The sequence below is a fragment of the Phoca vitulina genome, unplaced genomic scaffold (genome assembly GCF_004348235.1).
Source record: "Phoca vitulina isolate PV1807 unplaced genomic scaffold, GSC_HSeal_1.0 scaffold49, whole genome shotgun sequence".
Classification (NCBI taxonomy): Eukaryota; Metazoa; Chordata; class Mammalia; order Carnivora; family Phocidae; genus Phoca; species Phoca vitulina.
This window is the reverse complement of record NW_022589752.1, coordinates 4,486,581-4,505,298: the sequence shown is the minus strand read 5'-3', so window position 1 is coordinate 4,505,298 and position 18,718 is coordinate 4,486,581. Positions and strand designations below refer to the sequence as shown.

Here is an 18,718-nt window from a genome sequence, read left to right as displayed (position 1 = left end):
CTAAGGTTCTGAGGAAGGTCCCAGAAGTCATGGTACAAAGCTACATGATTAGAAGAGATAGGAATAGCAGGTGGGCTGAGTGGGCCAGAGGAAGGATTTGGTTAATACCTGTGTGAGAGCTGGGGCTATTGTCTGAAGTAGGACTTTTATTGGTTTCCCAGCAATGAGGAGGGATTTCACTGTAAATACACAAATTTGGTAAATGTTTGCGGATCACTTACTCTCTCTCAGTTACATACACATACAGAAGATAATTCCGTGTAGTAAGTGCATAAACAAAGGGCCAAGGAAATGTAGAGAAAACAGCAATTAACTGTGCCTGGGGAATTTCAGGATGGATTTCACAGAGATAGTTGCCATAAAGAATATATTAAAGATTGAGTAAAGATTGGGCACAGAATTTCAGATAGAAGTAAATGAAGGGAAGGTGTGAAACCATGAGAGACTCTTGACTTCAGGAAACAAACTGAGGGTTGCAGAAGGGGAGGTGGGGAGGAGAATGGGGTAACTGAGTGATGGGTATTAAGGAGGCCACGTGATGTGATGAGCACTGAGTGTTATACAGACTCATGAATCATTGAGCACTCCATCAGAAACTAATGATATGTTGGCTAATAGAATTGAAATAAAACAAAAAAAAAATGAAGTTGTTAAAAGCAAAAAAAAAAAAAAGAACACACAAGGCGGGGGACTCTTTTCAAAAGATTACTCTAGTTGCTGTTGGAGAAAGAATTGGAAAAGAGAATGGGGCATGGGGATGCAGGTAGATCAGATGAAAGATATTTTAATAGAAAATGTGAAAGATGGTGGTACTGAAGATGACTGGATTGGAGAAAAATATACATACACACACATACATACATGTGTGTATGTGTGTGTATGAGGGATATTTATAATGCCCCCTATAAAATGTGACAACCTAAGCAAAATGGTATGGAAAAGGATGCCCCTGGGCTTCTGGTTTGAATAAATAAGCAGAATTGGTGTAGTGCATTGGGATCCTAGCTTGAGCAGGTAAAAGAGAGAGGAAGATCATTTATTGGTTCTTGGATAAATTGAATTGGAGGTGACTTTGAGGCATTCCTGAAGTTGGGTACAGAAGTCCAGTGTTCAAAGGAACAGTCTGGGCTGATGATGTAAATTCTACATGTTGACCAGTCCCCATGCTCATTGGAAGACCAGCTCATATGCTCTATTCAGAGAGGCTTCTCACCCATTAGGCATTCATTAATTTTATCCCACTGTACTCCCACAGCAGTTTGATCATGCTGTTAGTTTAATATATCATATTGAAACATGTGTCTTATGTGTCACTTGTCCCCTACTGACACAGTGCCTTGGAGCATCACCACAATAATGATTATTGTTAAAAATAATTTTTCTAAAATAATAGACTCAAAGATGCTGAGAAATATGAAGGACCTTGTGTGTTACCTGGTTCACTCACCCATTCAAGGAGAAATTACTCTGTAATGATCTTGCCTCTACTTTAAATTGTTCCTGTGATAGAGATCTCACGACTTCAGAAGGAAACAGATCCAATTTTGAACAATTTGAATAATTAGAAAGTTATTTTTTATGAAGAGTTCACACTAGCCCACCTTAATGTTTCCCCACTGTTCAGAACATTTGCTCTTCTGTTAGCATGATAGCTTGGCTGTAACATTTGAAGAACCATGATTACTTAACTAGAGGCTCTTATAGATTGGGATTCATGTTGTGTTTTCACTTTGAGTTCCCCAGACCTCCTCACCTAAGGAGTGAATAAGCATTTGTTGAAAAAATGTATTGAAACAATTATCCATTTTGGCTTTTTACAGTTAATACACTCCCATTGTCTGCAGTAATTCCTCCAGTTTGTCCGTGCCCCTTGTAGAATGTGATGACCAGAATCAAACATAACATTTCATAAAGGGACTGAATTGTTTGGTCTATAATAATCAAAATTCTATTTCTTTTTTTTTTTAGATGTATTTATTTGAGAGACAGCGCGCACGCACAAGTGTGCACAAATGGGGGGAGGGGCAGAGGGAGAGACTCTCAGGCAGACTACCCACTGAGCATGGAGCCCGTTGTGGGGATCGATCCTACGACCCATGAGATTATGACCTAAGCTGAAATCATGAGTCGGGTGCTTAACTGACTGAGCCACCCTGGCGCCCTTCCGTTTCTTTTTTTTAATTTATTTTTATTTTTTATTTTTATTCTATCTATTTAAATTAAAAAAAAAAAAGCAAAAGCAATGCACCAATTTTTCCCACACCCCATCCACTGCCTCTGGCAACCACCAATCTATTCTCTGTATCTATGAGCTTGTATGTATATACATGTGTGTCTATGTATGTGTATATATGTATATATATATTCAGATTCCACATACAAGAGAGATCATGTGGTATTTCTTTCTCTATCTGACTTATTTCACTTAGCATAATGCCCTTGAGGTCCATCCATATATTGTCACAAATGGCAAGATACCATTCTTCTTTATGGCTGAATAATATTCCACTGCATATGTATACCACAATTTCTTTACCCATTCATCCATTGACAGGCACTTAGGTTGTTTCCATATCTTGGCTATTGTAAATAATACTGCAGTGAACATGGGGGTGCAGATATCTTTTCAAATTAGTGTTTTGGGGTTTTTTGGATAAATCTGCAAAATGGAATTGCTGGATTATACAGTAGTTCTTGTTTTAATTTTTAAGGAATCTCTGTATTGTTTTCCACAGTGACCACCACAATTTACATTCTCACCAGTGGTGCACAAGAGTTCCCTTTTCTCTACATCCTCACTAACACTTAATATTTCTAGTTTCTTTGATAATAGTCATTCTAACATGTGTGAGATGATATCTCATTGTGGTTTTGATTTGAATTTTCTTGATGATTAATGATGTAGGGCATCTTTTTGTGTATTTGTTGGACATTTTTATGTCTTTTTTGGAAAACTGTCTATTCATATCTTCCACCCATTTTTTTAATCAGATTGGGGTTTTTTGCTATTGAGTTGTATGAATTCTTTTTTTTCTTTTCAAGTTTTTATTTAAATACTAATTAATTAATATATATGGTAAAATTGGTTTCAGGTGTAGAATTTAGTGATTCATCACTTACATTTAACACCCAGTGCTCATCACAACAAGCGCCATCCTTAATGCCCATCACCGATTTACCTATTCCCCATGCACTTCTTTCCATCAACCCTTAGTTTGTTCTCTATAGTTAAGAGTCTCTATGGTTTGCTTTCCTCTCTTTTTTTTCTTCCCCTATGTTCATCTGTTTTGTTTCTTAAATTCCATATATGAGTGAAATCATATGATATTTGTCTTTCCCTGATTTATTTTGCTTAGCATAATATACTCTAGCTCCACCCATGTCATTGCAAATGGCAAGATTTCATTCTTTTTGATGGCTAAGTCATAGTCCATTGTATATATTAACCACATCTTCTTTATCCATTCATCAGTTGATGGACATTTGGGCTCTTTCCATAGTTTGACTGTTGTTGATAATGCTGCCATAAACATTGGGTTGCATGTGCCACTTCAAATCTGTATTTTTATATCCTTTGGGTAAATGCCTAGTAGGGCAATTGCTGAATTGTAGGGTCGTTCTATTTTTAACTTTTTGAATTGTGTGAATTCTTTATATAGTTTGATTATTACCCCTTATTGGATATTTGATTTGCATGTATTTTTTCCCATTCAGTAGCTTGCCTTTTCATTTTGTTGATGGTTTCCTTTGTTGTGCAAAAGCTTTTTAGTTTGATATAGTCCTACTTTTTAATTATTGCTTTTGTTGTCTTTATTTTTGGTGTCAGATTTTTTTTAAAGATTTTATTTATTTATTTGACAGAGAGAGAGAGAGCGAGAGCAAGAACACAAGCGGGGGGAGTAGGAGAGAGAGAAGCAGGATTCCCTCCAAGCAGAGAGCCTGATGTGGGGCTCAATCCCAGGACCCTGGGATCATGACCCGAGCCCAAGGCAGATGCTAAATGACTGAGCCACCCAGGCGCCCCTTGGTGTCAGATTTAAATAATCATCTTCAAGACCTATGTCAAGGAGCTTACTGCCTGTTTTCTTCTAGGAGTTTTTATGGTTTCAAGTCTTATGTTTAAGTCTTGATCATTTTGAGTTAATTTCTTTTCTTTTTTTGTAAGGTAGTGCTCCAGTTTCATTCTTTTGCATGTAGCCATCCAATTTTTCCAAAACCATTTATTGAAGAGGTGTCCTTTCCCTATTGTATATTCTTGGTTCCTTTATGGTCAATTAATTGGCTATATATTCATGGGTTTATTTCTGGGCTCTCTATTCTGTTCCAATGATCTGTATTTCTGTTTTTATGTCAATACCACACTGTTTAATTACTATAGCTTTGTAATATAGTTGAAATCAGAGAGTGTGAAACCACCAACTTTGTTTTTCTTTCTCAAAATTGTTTTGGCTATTTGGGGTCTTTAATGGTTCCATACAAATTTTAAAACTGGTTGTTCTTTTTTTTTTTTTTAAGGGCTCTTTGTCCTATTTGAAAAAATGCCTTGGAATTTTGATAGGGATTGCATTGAATCTATATATTGCTTTTGGTAGTATGGATACTTTAAAAATATTAGTTCTTCCAATCCGTGAGCATGAAATATTTTTCCATTTATTTGTGGCTTCTTCAATTTCTTTCATTAATGTCTTATAGTTTTCAATATATACATCTTTTTCTACTTTGGTTAAAGTTATTCTTAGGTATTGTATTCTTTTTGATGCAATTCTAAATGGGATTGTTTTCTTTATTTCTCTTTCTGATAGTTCATTATTAATATATAGAAATACAACATATTTTTATGTGTTGATTTCTATATCTTGCCACTTTACTGAATTTGTGTATTATTTCTAATAGTTTCTTGATGGGATATTAAGAAAACTTAATATCATGTCATCTAGATATAGTGACCATTTTACTTCTTTTTTCCAATTCAGATGCCTTTTATTTCTTTTTCTTGCCTAATCGCTCTGGCTAGGACTTCCAATACTATGTTGAATAAAAGTGGTAAGTGGTAACATCATTGTCTTGTTACTGATCTTAGAGGAAGAGCTTTCAGCTTTGCACTGTTGAGTATGATGTTAGCTGTGACCTTGTCATATATAGCTTTTATGTTGAGATATGTTCCCTCTATACCCCCTTTGTTGAGAATTTTTATCATAAATGGATGTTGAACTTTCTCAAATGCCTTTTCTGCATCTATTGAGATGATTATAAAGTTTTTATCCTTCATTTTGTTACTGTGTTGTATCACATTGACTGATTTGTGGATATTGAAGCATACTTGCATCCCTGGAATATATCCCACTTGATTGTGGCATAGAAACACTATTTCTTAAATGCATCCTGAGATTTTTGGTTTGTTTGTTTGTTTGTTTGTTTGACACTGTTGGATCAAGCAAACCTTTTTTCCCCCTACAATACCAAATAGGTCCAATTTTTCTTTTGTACAATTGATTTCTTTAACCTATGTTCAGGGGTGCCTGGGTGGCTCAGTTGGTTAAGCGACTGCCTTCGGCTCAGGTCATGATCCTGGAGTCCTGGGATCGAGTCCCGCATTGGGCTCCCTGCTCAGCAGGGGGTCTGCTTCTCCCTCTGACCCTCTTCCCTCTCGTGCTCTCTCTCATTCTCTCTCTCTCAAATAAATAAATAAAATCTTTAAAAAACAAACAAACAAACAAACAAAAAAACCTATGTTCAGGAATTTTATTTACCACTACTAAATTTCATTTTGTGTGTTTTATGATAGTATCCTAGTATGTAGTTTGCATATTTAACATATTATTTAGGATAGCTTCAATTACAAGTACCAGAATACCAGACTGACAATTATTTGAACAATAAAAATATTTGATTATCCCACATAAAAGGAAGTCTGAAGGTACCAGTAGTTCTACAGTTGACTCATGACTCAATGATGTCTTTAAACATGCAGGTGTTTCCCTTCTTTCTCTAGGTGTTCCTTATTATGCTGGTGATATCTTACCTCATGGTTGCAAAATGGCTGCCAGCATTTTAAGCATCATGCCCTTATACTACCTTTTGTTCTAAGTGGGAAGAAAGAGGATACAGGCCAAAAGAAGTGTTTTCGTGTTGTGTGTTTAGTTTTTTGTTGTTATTATTTTGTTTGTCTCATGTGGCTGTCTGCCTTTTCCTGATTCCCCTTCCCCCCATCACCAGCATATTTCTACTTGTGCCTCACTTCCTGGAACTAGTAACATGTTTGCCCCTGTATCAGCCCGTGGTGAAGGGGAATAGGATGACCCTTCTGGCTTAGACCAATCCTGATTCATTCCTGAGGGCTGAGCAGAGTATATGAATATGAATTTTGAGATTTAGTCAACATAAAACCTTGTTACATAGTAAATTTCTGTGAAAATATTCATCCTGTTTTTGTTTTGTTTAGTCTAACATTACACTGTCACAAATACCAAATAAGACAAGTTCAAAATAATGAATATTTACATCTGGTTATATACTTGAATGGATATGAAACCTACAAAAATATGTTTTACCATGAGTAGGAAAACATTTTAATGATACAAAGCACCTTTCTCTGCAGAACTCAAGGCACATCATGTTGAGTATGTCATTTGGTCCCTAACAGCAATAGCTCTTTTAGGAAGACCAAGCTAAGAATAAGATACAGATATACTAAGTACTGTGTTTAAGGTTATGTAGCCAATCACTTAGTTCTTAGTTCTCTGCTGTAATTCATGGAAATAAAAATGGGTGGCAAAATTTTAATGTTAGTCCAAAAAGAATAAAGATTTGGGGTTTTGTTATTTATAAGATATTCATGATACATTCATCAGTTAATTTTTCTTAAAGACAACAATGAAAAGTAGTACACTAAAGAATTGCTTTAGGTATTTCAAGCTGGCATATTTTTTTATTTTTATTTTTTTGTTTGGGGTGGCATATTTTTTTAAACCTGAATTCGTAAAATATCATTCATAAGCTCATGCTAAAAACAAAAAAATAGTCCAAGACTGACAAATGCAAATTAATATTTTCAGATTGTTCGGCATGATAGGACGATGGAACAAATAGTTTTTCCTGTCCCCAATATATGTGAATACCTTACACGAGAATCCAAGTGCCGTGTGTTCAATACAACTGAAAGGGATGAACAAGGAAGTAAAGTGAATGACTTTTTCCAGCAAACAGAAGATCTCTACAATGAAATGAAGTGGCAGAAAAAAATCAGGAGTAAGTACAGTAAACCAAAATTGTTAGTTTTGAGCGTAATGGTAGATATATTGGTACTTTGGAATACATGACAGCATTCATTTAAATCGATTTTTAATTTCTTACCTTCTGATGTTACTGAAGTCCCTTAAAGGCTTAAGAGTGTAAGCTCAGTCTACACCTGGGTGGGAGCTGAGACACCTGTGGCTTAATAAAAACAGAAGACTAATTAGATCATCTTTTCATGCTGATCCTATAGTTTTATAAATATTATGAAATGCAGGGTTGCAGCTGTATGTTTCAACTGCTGAACAGCTGCAGCTTTGCAGTCCTTGGCTAGGTTCTGACTGGCTTTAACAATCGGTGAGTGGTATGGAGAGACATTGGCACCAGCATGCTTGTCCTCTGTTGTCTTACGATCTTACGATGCAGTAGATTGTTTAATGTTTTCTTGAAAGTCATTCTTTCTTTCAACATATCTTTACCTTTCCAAATCAGACTAAAAATTCTGTGGCACTTGTATTCCAATAAGGCAATGTTATCATTTTACAGTTAAAAAGTAGTATGGTAATAGTTCCCATTACTTATATCTCAAGGGGTCAAGTCTATTTGGAAATACTGAATTTTCAAACTTAAAAGTTTTATAGTTTACACTAAGTTTTGGTTTATTTTCCCATATATCATGAGTTTTTAACAAAATATAATAGGGAGAAACTGTTGATTAGATCTTTTCTATCTTTGGGGGAAGTCTTCCAGACAAGCAGGCCTATGTTCTCAATACCTCTGTTCAATAGTGCTTCTAGTTTTCTAGGAACTTTAATGAGCGTGGTTTATGAATTTGAGTGGAGCTTGAGACACATCATCTTTGGATATAAGATTATATGCATTTTGCATATGCATATGCATGCATTTTTAGGCTTTCTTATCAGAATATTTGAAAAAATAAAGAAATGACTCTCCCTTAGTATTTTGCCATGTAGAACCTTAGGGGATTCAGAGAAAATTTTGAGTGTCCAGAATATATGAAGACTCAACAATTTTATTTGGGACATTTGAAAAGCACACATTTTATCCTTGACAAAAGTAAGTTGAATAAGGATGTCGTGCTTGTGGGGTTTGTTCTTTTTTGGATAAATATCTTATCATTTACTGGAAAACAAATCTTAAAATAATTTCCAATGTACATCTTACATTGAAAATTTAGAAGCAACTTACTATGAGGTACAGATAGAAACTAATTCATTAGATGGATATACTGCAAATACATGCATCAACATCTTCTAATTTTGTCTTAACATTCTCCTTTTTAAAACGAAGACTCCTAATTCAAAAATGATGGAGATGCAGATGTTTACAGTATAATATACATTAGTCAACTAAATGCCATGGCAAATCACAGCCCATTCCAGGGTTGGAATGCTTCAGTCTAAGAGAAGGAAAACAACATATACTGAAGGGAAGTACAGTTTAGAAGTAAGCAGAAGATCCCAGATTGGAATTCACAGAACCTAATTTGAAAAGTTTATAATTTCTATTTGAAAGTTGATGTGCCTTTCTCCCTCAAGTAACTCCAATATTTTAGATCTTATGTTTAGATATTAAGAGTTAAGAAGGGACAAGACCTGGAAAAGTCCTGTGGTCAAATTTGTATGCACTGCATATCTCTTCAATTATTTAGGAGAGGTAGAAAGAACTGATTTTGGGTTAGGGTCAACTATGTTCAGTAGATGAATTTACTAATTCATTTCTGAAGATAAATATGGAATCTCTTTTCTGAAAATATTTGGTTAAGACTCTCCTACTTATTAGTACTTCCTATTGTATCTTTCACATTTTTTCTGCTGTTCCAAACCCAAGTGCTTAGGAAGCATTACGGTTTAAAACTTAGGTATCATAAATCACTAGTTCCCAATAAGCAGTTCTAGGCCATGGTGTTAAGTGTCAGGATTTCAGGTAACTGTGATTGGGTCATAAGAGTTTTCATCAGACATGTATCTGGCTTGGGTTTTTTATTTGACTGTAAAGCATGGGAGTGGGACCGTTTTATCAATATTACTGAATTATAAAGTGATACATACTACTCCGTGAAGAGGGGCCCCACTAACGTGTTTCCCTTAATCTGCTCTAGGGATGTATTAGAATTGTTACAGAATCACTTATTCTGACCATGTTTAGCAATTGCAAAATTTCTCACCCTTTTACCATGGCTTAGGTGTAAATTGACTGAAGAATAAAAAAAGGAATCAAATCGAAAACCCCCTTATAGTATTGATTGTAAACTTTCTTATATAAGTCATTTTGAATATTTGTTTCAGTATACTTTTATACTACTTTGCAAAAACACATTTGGTAAAATGTTATTTCCATAGAGTTCATGTGTTGAAACCAAAATTAATTATTCTATTTTGTCCCATCGTACTTTTTGCTTTACTAGATAACCCTGCACTGTTCTGGTTCTCGAGGCACATATCCCTCTGGGGGAGCATATCCTTCAACTTGGCTGTGTTCATCAATTTAGCTGTTGCTCTCTTCTACCCATTTGGAGATGATGGAGATGAAGGCAAGTGCTTGTCTTTCTTTAAATGATAAATATTTTAAAGTTCTAAAAATAATACTCTTGATAATCCATTCCTTGGCTATTTAGAGCTTCAAAATAATAATAATGCAATTCTTTTTTTTTAATTATTTTTATTTATTTATTTATTTATTTATTTATTTATTTATTATTATGTTATGTTAATCACCATACATTACATCATTAGTTTTTGATGTAGTGTTCCATGATTCATTGTTTGTGCATAACACCCAGTGCTCCATTCAGTACGTGCCCTCTTTAATACCCATCACCAGGCTAACCCATCCCCCCAACCCCCTCCCCTCTAGAACCCTCAGTTTGTTTCTCAGAGTCCATAGTCTCTCATGGTTCGTCTCCCCCTCCGAATTCCACCCCCTTCATTTCTCCCTTCCTACTATCTTCTTTTTTTTTTTTTTTTAACATATAATGTATTATTTGTTCATTGGGGAGGGTATGTGCTATGGTGAGCTCTGTGAATTGTGTAAGACTGTTGAATCACAGACCTGTACCTCTGAAACAAATAATAATGCAATTCTTGTTAAAATTTTCTGTATTCATTGAAAGTGGAGCATGATGATAAGTAGATTAGGCAGAAAACTACGGTCAATAGAAATGTTAGTTTTCAAAAAGCTCATATACAGAAGAGCTCTTGGAGCTATGCTATACTGGCAAGCAAGGCAATGAAAAAGAATTATTTCTACTGATTAATATGACTGAAAGCATTTTAAATATGGCATCTCAATTATATGGGAAAATGAGTGCCAAAATATTTATCGTGATTACCTTAAATAGTGGAGTTTATATTTAACCCTCTTCCTTGCTTTCTATCTTGTCTAAGGTTTCTATAATGAGCACACATGGACTTTGAAAAAAAATTTTTTTTAATGTACAGCATAGGACAGAATATGATCATAGAGAATATCTCAGATCTCAGATTAGAAGGTTAACTCTTGTTTCCAGTCTAGGATGTCTCTACAAGGATGATTGACTGAAATTAATATTATTAAACTAAAAATAAATGAAGTTTTGCAAAAGCAAAGACAAGAGAAATTATCTCATCTTAGGTGAAATGGGATGTAGAGGTGAAATATGCTAACGGGTGGGACCATGGGAATTAAGTTTTGTTTAAGTCTGGCAAAGTGCATGGGAAAATATGTTACAGCCTTGGGATACAATCAGGTAAGTAGCTTTGAAATGTGTGCGGAAAGAAGGCCTTGAAGGAAAAGATGAACGACATCAGGACACAGGAACCACAAATTGCTTTCATATCTCACCTGTAGGACTGTTGTAAGAATTTAATGAGATGCTATCCAGGTCAGGCATTTAGAATAGTGCCTGGTAAGCATTCTGTGAAGCTTAGTTATTGTTGATGTCATTGTCATTACAAGGTAAATATTAATAGTACAAAGGGAAGCCCAGTGAAAGTGATGGTATGATGAAAACAACAGGCATGTAAGCCTATTTCAGATGAACTGGAGGTGAGCATGAAGGGAGATGGGAGTCCAGGAGTAATTTGCTATTTCAAAGCTCCATTACAGATACTAGATATCAAAGTCCGAACTTTTAGGTATAATTTGAATGGTTATTAAAAAAATTTGATTTTTTCGAAGACATGCCAGTGCCGAAAGAATACTTGGCGGTGGAGCAGATGTGTGATAAGTGAAATAGCAAATGAAAGCAGAGCAAATATTTGGCCATCCATTGTGGGAAGTTGCAAATACAGCAGGAAGTGGCAACAGCTTTCTTTTCACTGTGTTTAGTCTTATTTAGTGATGATAGCCTTCTTGGCACAGAAGAATGTAACCCTTGTAAGGAGAGAAGTCCAACATGAAATGATAAATTGATATCATCTGCGCACAGAACGTTGAGAGTAAATTGTAGAGTCCCAGTTAACAGAAGCATAAAGTCTTAGATATGGAAGCAATTCTAGAGATCATCTAATATCAAATCTTCATTTGACAGATGAAGAGATGGAATCCCTGAGAGGCTAAAAAAATGGTAGATCTTAGAGTAGAAGGTTAACTCTTTTGTTTCCCATCCAGGACTTTTCTACATAGATAATTGGGTTGGAAGTATATAGATAACCGGAAGAGAACAAATCTTCATACAGAACATATTTTTTTATGAGTTCCATTCCATGATAACCCTTACTTGACCACGAGAACCAGTGCGTATAGCCTCTGCTGCCACCTATTGTACGTGAACTATAATGGTAATGGGCAATGCCACCCCTCTAGACATCTACTTTTTACTCATTCAGGAGAAAGTAAAACACCTGATACATTTTTGATACTTGCCAAGTAACAGTTACAATAGTAATATTGATAATAATAATAGCAGCTGATGTTGTTTACCATTTAGATTGAGTCAGGCAGAATGCTAAGCACTTCCCATACATAATTTCACTTACTCTTCCTGACAATTCTGTAAAGTAAGCACTTCATCTTTATGGATGAAGATCTGAGGCTTTAGAAGATTTGCCCAATAATTCAGCAGTGGAGCCCATAAATATGTATTTCTTAACAAGCTTCTGAGGTGTTGCTGATGCAGCTGGTCGTTGAACAAGCACTTGAAACCACACATGTAGTAGAATTTGGAGTAAGGCTCCAAGAGAAGAGAGAAATAGGAGTAACAAAACAAGACTGAAAACCAAGGTGCCTCATCATCAGGTGACAGACTTTACTCTTCAGAAAGACTGGATAAAAGTTAACAGTCATAACCAAGGTGGAGGCTCAATCTTAGGTATCTGTGTTGGGTGGGGGGCGCTGGTGCTGAGAGAAAAGAGAAGGCATGAGCAGCCATTTTGGCAATATAGAATCCCAAAGTCATGTTTGGTTAATCTAATTACAGTTCTGGATGAGTTATTTAATTGTAACTCTAGGAATACAGTTAAAATTTTGGTCAGGATTAGCTCAGTCTCTAACCTTCAGTTGTACACTTTGAATAGCTAGAAAGACTGAGAAAACAAAGTCAAAACTGAGAAGCATACTTGGACATCAGAACTGTCTGGAGAAGGAAAATCCTGTGCTGGATGTGCAAGTTCTCTAATACCGGATTTTGTCAAACAAAGTTTGGATGACTACTTGCCAGGAGCACTTCGAGCTGATTTAAAGGTGGATTAGTTGAGCATTAACATTCCTTCCAAAAAAAATGATGGAGACGTGTCAAAGAACACAAGATCCAACTTGAAAGGACTCCCAGTGACCACATCTGCAGAAATTTTGAGAAAAAAAAGTGTTGACAATAATACAAAATAACCCATAGAATAAAATAAGAATCCAGGAGTCCATATGGATTGTGAGACGAGAAACCTCCTCCTTACAATAGTATTCTAATTAATTAATGTAGGAGGAAATAGAATAGCACCATTTGGCAAATGACACTGTAGTAAGAATCATCAGTGGATGCTAAAATCAATAGGTGAATGTTAGATGAAAAAGAATAACGAGAAAGAGGTTATTGACATAGTCTCAAAGTATTTCACCCAACATGCTGACTAATTACAAGAGGAAAAATAGTAGTGTGGAGAAATCACTCTAAGTGATCAACGTTAATGTCACCAGTAATGAGACATAGCAACATTGGGCGCCTCTTGATACGATGCACTGACAAGGGCATGGCATCCTGTGCCAAAAATACATAAACTGAGGAAACTTCAGATAAACCCAAAATAAGGGACATTCTTCAAAATAATTGGTCAGTAATCGTGAAGCTTACAAAAGATAAAGATAGAGGAATGGCTCAAATTAAAAGAGACTAAAGAGACATGACAACTGATGTACTATGTGACCTTAGTCCAGAAAAAGGATGTTAATTGGGCAATTAATGAACTTTGAATAAGGCCTATAGATTAGATAAAAGTGATATATTATAATAAAACACATAGGAATAAACTTAACCAAGGAGGTGAAAGACCTGCACTCTGAAAGGTATAAAACACTGATGAAAGAAATTGAAAAATGACACAAACAAATGGAAAGAGATTCCATGCTCACAGACTAAAAGAACCAATATTGTTCACAAAGAAATCTACAGATTTAAAGCAATCCCTATCAAAATACCAACATTGTATTTCACAGAACTAGAAGAACAAATAATACTAAAATTTATATGGGACCACAGAAGACCCTGAAGAGAAAAAGCAGTCTTGAGAAAAAAGCACAGAGCTGGAGGCATCATAATCCCAGATTTCAAGTTATACTATAAAGCTGTATAATCAAAACAGTGTGATACTGGCACACACATACAAAAAAAGACACATAGATCGATGGAACAGAATAGAGAGCCCAGAAATAAACCCACGCTTACATAGTCAATTAATCTCTGACAAAGGAGGCAAGAATATGCAGTGGAAAAAAGACAAGCTCTTTGACAAATGGTGCTGGGAAAACTGGACAGCTACATGCAGAAGAATGAAACTAGACCACTTTCTTATGCCACACACAAACATAAAATGGATTAAAGATCTAAATGTGAGACCTGAAACCATAACACTCCTTAGAAGAAAACATAGGCAGTAATTCCTTTGACATCGGCCATAGAAACATTTTTCCAGATATGTCTCCTCAGGCAAGGAAAACAAAAACAAAATTAAACTATTAAGACTACTCCAAAATAAAAACTTTTTCATAGCAAAAGGAAACCATCGACAAAACAAAAAGGCAACCTACTGCATGGGAGAAGATATTTACAAATGTTATATCCAATAAGGGGTTAATATCCAAAATATATAAAAAACTCAAAATATATTGATTTATATATCAAAATATATAAATAACACCAAAAAAAAATCCAGTTAAAAAATAGGCAGACAATATGAATATACATTTTTCCAAAGAAGACATCCAGATGGCCAACAGACATATGAAAAAACTCATCATTAATCATCAGGGAAATGCAAATTAAAACCACAATGAGATATCACCTTACACCTGTCAGAATGGCTAAATCAAAACAACAAGAAATAACAAGTGTTGGCGAGGATGTGGGAAAAACGGAACCCTTGTGCACTGTTGGTGGGAATGCAAATTGGTGCAGCTGCTGTGAAAAATAGTATGGAAGTTCCTCAAAAAATTAAAAATAGAATTACCAGATGATACAGTAATTCAACTACCAAGTATTTATCCTGAGAAAATGGACACACTAATTTGAAAAGATATATGCGCCCCTATCATTATTGCAGCATTATTTATAATAGTCAAGATACGGAAGCAAACCAAGTGTCCATCCACAGATGAATGGATAAGTGAAATAAGTCAGAGAAAGACAAATATAGTAGGATTTCACTCATATGTGGAATTTAAGAAACAAAATAAGTGAACACACAAAGGAAAAAGAGACAAACAAAAAGACAGACTCTTTTTTTTTTTTAAAGATTTATTTATTTATTTTAGAGAGAGAGTGGGGGATGGGAGAGGGGCAGATGGAAAGAGAGAGAGTGAATCTCAAGCAAACTATGTGGTGAGCATGGAGCCCAACACAGGGCTTGATCTCACGACCCTGAGATCATGACCTGAGCCGAAATCAGGAGTTGGACGCTTAACCAACTGAGCCAACCAGGCGCCCCCCAAAAAACAGACTCTTAAATAACAAACTGATCATTGCTGGAGGGGAGATGGGGGAGGGAAATGAGTGAAATAGATCAAGGGGATTAAGATAAGTACACTTATCTTGATGACATTGAGCAATGTACAAAATTGTTGAATCATTACGTTGTTCACCTGAAACTAATATAACATTGCATGTTAATTATTCTTCAATTTCCAAAAAGAAAAGATAAAAATGGTGTATCATATTACTTTCTTGATATTGATCATTGTAATGCGCTTATGTAAGGTGAAATCCAGGTGAGGAGTATATAAAATAATTTTGCGTTCTATCTGTAACTCTTACATAAATCTGGAAGTGTTTTGAAATGAAAAGTTAAAAAAGAAAAAATAAATAAATATGAGGATTCTTGGGGCGCCTGGGTGGTTCAGTCGTTAAGTGTCTGCCCTCGGCTCAGGTCATGATCCCGGGGTCCTGGGATCGAGCCCCGCATCGGGCTGCCTGCTCCGCGGGAAGTCTGCTTCTCCCTCTCCCACTCCCCCTGCTTGTGTTCCCTCTCTCGCTGTGTCTCTCTCTGTCAAATAAATAAATAAAATTAAAAAAAAAATTAAAAATAAAGATAAATATGAGGATTCTGTCCAACCATAAAGTCCCTGGATTCTGGGTATAGATGTTAATCATGAAATCACCTGGTAAATCCTGGGCCAAAAAAAAAAAAAAAAAGACCTTTGGTCAAAATGAGCCACCTTCCCCAACCCCAGACCCTCCTCCAGGCTTCTCCAGAGTCACTGTGTCCTCTGTGAGGACAGGGGGTTCGCAGAGGCAATGGGTTGTGTAAGCTTTCTCCAAGCATGTTTTCCGGCCTGATCACACATAAGCTGGGAATTACTTAGATCTGGTTCACTGTTGGGTTGTAATATTAACTGAGAGAATATTGTCTCCCTTCCACCAGAGTAGTGGTGTATAACAATTAAAAGGAGATACTTAGGGGAAGGTGATTCTCAGGGGATCAGCTTATAGTGCACTCCCTCCCCGACCCCTGCTGTAGATAATGGCCTTTCATTGCTGGGCTTTGAAGAGCTCAGGTTGCATTATTTTATTTATTTATTTATTTGGTGGGGGGAAACACTAAGCAGTTGTTTTTATTTATTCAACTATAAAGACTACAGCAATTTTTTGATTCATAACACCTTAGGTTAATGCTAATTAAATTGCTATAAACGTGGTTGAGGATCAGAATAGGATTCAGGAACAAGGAAGAACAATAACAACAAACATCTTCAAACTTTTTTTTGAAATACCTTTTTTTCCTTTAATTAAATGCGGCTTTCCCATAGACTTCCCCAGACTGGTTTGCAGTCTAAGGTGGTCGGAAACGAGGCTTTGGGCATTCTCAAGAGACTGCAGGGTAAGCTACGGTGCCAAGCAGGAGACTGAAACCCTGATCTGAGGCAATCTTAGGCATGTTCTGGGAGGAGAGGCAGATTCTCAAACATTTCCTAGTGTTCCTTCCTTTTCACCAAATTTCCCCTTCCCTGGCTAATTCAGTGCAGTAAGAATCCCCTCACTGCCTTTCCTGGTTACACTGTCATGTAGAGGGAACCTGACAGGAATGTGTGGTTTCTGCTTGGACTGGAAAGACAACTGGACTCGCTCTGATCCACCTCCTCCTGAGAGCCTGAACGGTAGGGAGGTGCCCAGGAAGGCCCCTTCGGGCAACTGAAAGGCCTGGTGTACCCGGAAGGGCACTGCTGACCCTTGGAAAATAGAAGACCTCTCAGCCTGAGGATGTGAACTCTTGAGGGCGGTTCCAGGTCGCCTCTCCTTTATCCCACACAATTCAACGTGGTAACTGGGCTTTAGGAAACTCATAGTTAGGTGTAGTAACAAAAAGTTTACGCATATCACTTTTTAGGCCATTCTAAATATTTTTGGCTTCTTCTCTCCTCATTTCCTCTTTACCATTTTTGGAAGGGAAGCCATTTTTTTCCCTTGACCTTTCCCAATGATATGGATTGATTCTGAGTGGTCATTTCCACCAGGAATCACAGGCCACTGAGGCCAGGTTTCCCAAGGGGGTGAGCTTGGTTTACATTTATTCAGGAATGCAGGGCTTATTTGTGTGGCTATAGGTTTTGGTTTGGTCAATTGGTTTATTTATTTAACATATGCTTCTCTAAAAAGGAAACTTGTACCCAAAGTGGAAGAATGAGGTGCTGGTGGTTTGGGCTGAGAGCAGCTTTTGGTGCTAGAGAACATCCCAGATGTCCATTCAGAAGCTGAACATTGGCCATGCCAACTGTCCCCGCCCAGTTTGGCAAAGGCAGACTAGTTAGTGGAGAAAACTGCTGCCATGTGCATTTCTTATTTCCAGATAGCGTATGACTTTTTTTTTTTTTTTAAATCAGGTTCAAATTTAGAGTGTAATTCTTTTTTTCCCTCAAATGCTTTGTGTTAAAGAAAGTTAAGTTCTTCAAGGTGATTTTAATTCATTCGATTTAATAACAACCATTGATGAAGTGTGGCTATGTGCCAGGCACTGTACTAGGCCCTAAAGACACAGAAGTTGGTAAAGCTGTCCTTGTCTTCAAGGAGCTCATGATCTAGTTCAGGGACAAAGAAATGAGTAAGGCACAATAGTAAAGACCACCCATGGATTTATGGATGGATGTCCACTTTAGCTGGATTGAGGTGGGGGAAAGAGTCTTACGAAGTTACATGGGAGGCAGAGAAATGGAGAGGGACTGGAGGTAAGAAGCAGCATGTTCTGTACAGTGAACTATACACGAGTCATGTGAGGTGGATAGGAGAGTTCCATTACATGACTTGAATTGAGGTCTCCAAATTGGCTGTTAGAATTTTCTTCCATAAAGGACAAAATTCATACTTTCTAAGATTTGAAAATATGTAGAACGAATTCTAGAAAATTTTTCCATTATTAAAGGAACAATGCTTATTATAGAAAATTGATACAAATATAAAGTATTAAGAAGAGTTCCCCCCTCCCATCCTCAGTGGGTAAAAACTGGCTTTAACAATCCGTACTGTCTTCTCTAGAGTTTGTCAGTTTCAATTTATTAATTTTTGCATTAAATCTTCAGCTAAAAACCAATGTGACTATTCTTACAGAATATGATTACAAATTATTGACAATTGACAATTGGCAATATTGTCAATAGCCATTTTAAATAACTTTATAAGTTTATTTATAAGTTTATAAGTTTATTGATTTCACAAATACATATTTAGTATTAAACTATGTGCAAGGTACAACATTAGATTATCTTTGAGTTCTTTCTAAAAAGAGATCAAATGCCCAGTTTTAAGTGCATGGTTATAATTTCTTGTTTAATCAAGGGGAAATCTTGG

General features: G+C 36.3%; 1 protein-coding gene across 6 annotated transcripts in view; it reads left to right on the top strand.

Moving 5' to 3' along the window:
- The window catches only part of ITPR2 (inositol 1,4,5-trisphosphate receptor type 2), a 493,497-nt gene that overhangs the window by 384,246 nt on the left and 90,533 nt on the right, over positions 1-18,718 (top strand). For all 6 annotated transcript variants that reach the window (XM_032432655.1, XM_032432656.1, XM_032432658.1 and 3 more), the window contains 2 exons: positions 7,056-7,248; positions 9,662-9,787. In XM_032432655.1, the coding sequence (XP_032288546.1) occupies positions 7,056-7,248; positions 9,662-9,787 (319 nt within the window). The remainder of the gene's footprint in view (positions 1-7,055; positions 7,249-9,661; positions 9,788-18,718) is intronic.